The 3,793-nt window shown below is 43.9% G+C and overlaps 1 protein-coding gene across 1 annotated transcript; it reads left to right on the top strand.

Moving 5' to 3' along the window:
• The first annotated feature begins 1,834 nt into the window (after positions 1-1,834).
• Positions 1,835-2,530, top strand: LOC148040809 (pentatricopeptide repeat-containing protein At2g40720-like). Its single transcript, XM_087686515.1, has one exon. The coding sequence runs from the start codon at positions 1,835-1,837 to the stop codon at positions 2,528-2,530; it is 696 nt and encodes a 231-aa protein (XP_087542641.1).
• The last annotated feature ends 1,263 nt before the right edge of the window (positions 2,531-3,793 follow it).

Here is a 3,793-nt window from a genome sequence, read left to right as displayed (position 1 = left end):
AGCTCTTCACCTATCTTCTGTCTAGATCGCCATCTAAGCTTCATTCATTGGAAGCGCACGGGTGGACAGAGCCATCTTTGTATCAGTTGTTTGGAGTTAAAGAATTTTACTGATTCTCCTCTTATCTGTTGTGTACTCTCTATCTCTTTCTCAGATTCTGTTCGCTGCGCCGTGTAATATTTTTACAAAGAAAGGCTAAATTGCCGCAACAAGGATGGCGGATCCTTACGCAAGTTATCTTGCAAGAGGATGTATACTTTGATATCCTTCTAAGTAAGGAAGGTTAAAAATGGCAAACTGAAATATCCAATGAACTTTAGGGTTTGACCAAGATGGGTTAATAGGGTACGCCCTAACCCAGAATATAAGGGATCTTGCCAAGTTGCAAGACACCCCGGATCGAGTGCTGGATGCATTCGAAAAGAAAGATTCCTTCCTTAGCAGTTTGCCAAACAACAAAATCGATCAATGGAAATGTTTGTGCTTGCTAGAGATTTTAGAGCACTGTTTGACTTGTTTGACCAATAAATTATAAAATAAATAAGTATCTATACTTTAGGTTGAAGGCTTGAAGGGAGTGGCGGCTTCATTTACCCTCGATTGCCTGCTGACCCTAACCAAGGGGGTTGTTGACCTTGCCGGGAATGTGGACCGAACTCGCTGCGAGAGGTCTCTCCGTTGAGCGCTTCTTGGAGCAGGAGGACGCTTGGGTGCCAGTGGGGGCTCTGGCCGTAAATCCCTCGCCTTTCGGGTCCTGCGCAAGAGGCTAACGTGACTCGGGATTGGATCTCGAGGCCCGCATACTAGTCTACACGCGGAAACTTGGAATAGTGATCCCTGTGGATTGCTGGATAGCGTTCGGGCGGATTGTGTATAACCCTACGGGAAGAACTTTTGTATTTCAAAGATAAATATGATGATCTGTTAATAAAGAACTTGTCTGATATTATTTTTCTATGTCAAGTGATAAGATTACGTGAAGGAACCAGTGCTTAACGGGTTAATTAAAGAAGCTGATTGTTAAATGTCCAAATAATGTGTTAGTTAATTACATAATTAAAACAACCCGAGGAAAGTGCGGAGGATGGGCCATAGGTCCGTCCTACAGATGGGTGGTCCCGGTTGGCCAGGAATTTTTCTCAAATCACGAGGAACAGCAGGATGATCGTCAAAAGACAGAATAACAAAAGCATTGACCTAGAGTTATGTCTTAACCCGATTTACGTTGTTTTAGGGGAACGGAATGGGACTATGCCTTATGGCAGAGAGGTTGAGCTTTGCATCGCTCTCGTTTTCCATTCTGCTTGAACTAAGTGCAGCGTGAATCAGCTTCCGACTTGGCGTTTCTGCGTAAAGTAGTTCGCTTGGGTCCGACGCTAGTTGTTGTTAGGAAATGACCAATCAGGAAAACCCTAATTCAGGTCCATCCTAAGTGGGAACGGCCAAAATACTTCCGCTACGTGGCAGACATGGTGTCGTGCTGTTGCGCATCCGAGCCATAAACACCTTCATTTTTGTTGTGCATCTATGTTATCTTTTCACGTGTGTTTCATTTTGTTTGATTGCTGCATTATCTTTCCGTCCTTTTCTATACCTGCATCAAATGTACATACTCCACTTGTGTGTTTGTGTTTGCGTGTGTTTCTGTTTGTGTGTTGTTGTGTGTGTGTCAATATATTATGAAAAACTGATGCCAAAGAATATTATCATGCTGTCAATTTCAATGAAAAACTCCAAGAAAAGTGTAGGAAATCGTGGAATCAAAGGAATCCATGTAGAAGCCGACATTTAAGCTATGAAGACAAAGATTGCACGTGAACAAGGCCAACGTAACATGCGGGACAATGAAGCAGAAACTATTTTTACTGGTTTGTCCCAGCTCAACACTGTGTTGTGGAATGCAATGCTCACAGCATATGTAGAGCAGGGACAAGACAAAATATCTCTAGAATTGTATCACCATATGCAAGAGGAACATGCAATTCAAGATGAGATTACATTGATGACTGTTCTGCAAGCCTGCTGTGAAGTAGGAGAATTGGAGGCTTGTAGGAAATTGCATTTTGATGCTGTATCTGTAGGTTATGAAATGAACATAGCCCTTGCAAATACTCTCGTTTGTGCTTATGGGAGTTGTGCAAACATGGCAGATGCTCAGGCAATATTTGATGGACTTGTCCAGCCTGATTCTGTGTCATGGAATGTGTGCATTGCTGGCTATGCACAAGAAGGAAATTGTAATGCTAGTTTTCACATGTTCCAGGTAATGCAGTTGGCAGGTTATGATCCAGACCAAGTGACCTTTGTGTCTCTTCTTTTAGCTTGCAGTCACACTGGCTTTGTCACCGAAGGTGTTGAGTGTTTCAAGTCTATGAGCAAAGTCTTTGGTTTATATTCAGACTCGAAGCATTATGCCACTATGATAGACCTTCTTGCACATGCAGGCGACTTTGAGAGGATACAAAGTTGCTTGTTAGGAATGCCTATCAAGGCAAATTTAGCTATTTGGTTGTGCTTGCTAGGGGCGTGATTTTCGTTTTGCTTTCTGTCTGGTTGTTTCTGGGAAAAACGACGCGCTATATTGGAGGTGAGGAGCTTTTTCTAGGGGCTGTTTTTTTTTAGACCGATGGGGCAGCTGCTCACAGAGGGGGGGTAACCTTCTACCTACCTGCTACCTGCTATCGAGGAGCTGTGGCCATGAAGTACACTCCCACAAGATCAAGGATCGTTGTGTATTCTCTGATGGTCTGGTTCATTAAGGCCACCTTTTCCCTTCTCTACCTCCTCGCATGATAAGCCGCGATCAGTATGGAAGCCCCCTCTACCGCCTCGCAAACTCCATTCGGCAATACATACCGCATCTCCACGAGTTTATAAGGCTGTCTTGGGAAGACATATGAATAGCCTACCCAGTCGCCACAATGTCAAAGAGCGTTGCCTATAGCTTAACGTATTCCATCACGAGGCTGACAGATATCATGAGGCGAAGGTGCCATCCCCTCGTCGCCATACTACTCAGCAAACCATTGCAAAGATTAGACGATCTTCTTCGTTGTGCTTGGGAGTGGACTACATGGGGCTGTCAGGGCATGATTGGCAGTGCAGATCACGAGCATCTCTTGGAGGAGGAAGCATCTTGACAGGAATTGTGCTTGTTGGTGGCATGTTCCGGCTGGTGTCAGAGTCCCTAGCAAAAATTCTGTTTTTGAGCTGAAATCGCTCACCTTTAAGATGGTATATGCTAGATTTGGACTTCCTGTTTCATATGTTCTTCTTGGCATGATACTACGAACTAGTCGAGGAGACCTCTTTTGGTGGCAAGACAGTAGATTTCTTCTACATGGCACCTAAGCTGTTGGATTGGGATGGAACATGCCCAAATCTGAACTGCAAGTTTATGGGGAAGCTTGTATTGCTGTGGAGAAGATCTAGTCTCCAAAAGTGCAGAATGCACAAGTCTGATGCAATGTTTTCATAGTGTGGTAGCTTGGCATATTTCAACCAAACACTACAAGGGAATGGGGCAATAGCGACGGCCATTTGCGACGCAAAAAAGAGGTGTCGCTAAAAGCGTCGCTATTTGCGTCGCTATTTACGTTGCTATTTACGTCGCTATTTATGTCGCTATTTGCGTCGCTATTTACGTTGCTATTTACGTCGCTATTTACAAAGGTATAAAGCCCGGCTCATTACAAAGGGATATGCACATCAATACAACCTAGATTATGAGGAGACTTTTAGCTCGGTTGCTAAGATGGAAAGGGTGAGAATAGTCATTGCATTAGTGGCTTCT

Source organism: Lygodium microphyllum, chromosome 1 (genome assembly GCF_053477565.2).
Source record: "Lygodium microphyllum isolate KBCC chromosome 1, Lygodium_microphyllum_v1.1.10, whole genome shotgun sequence".
NCBI lineage: Eukaryota > Viridiplantae > Streptophyta > Polypodiopsida > Schizaeales > Lygodiaceae > Lygodium > Lygodium microphyllum.
This window is presented reverse-complemented; position numbering and strand designations above follow the sequence as displayed.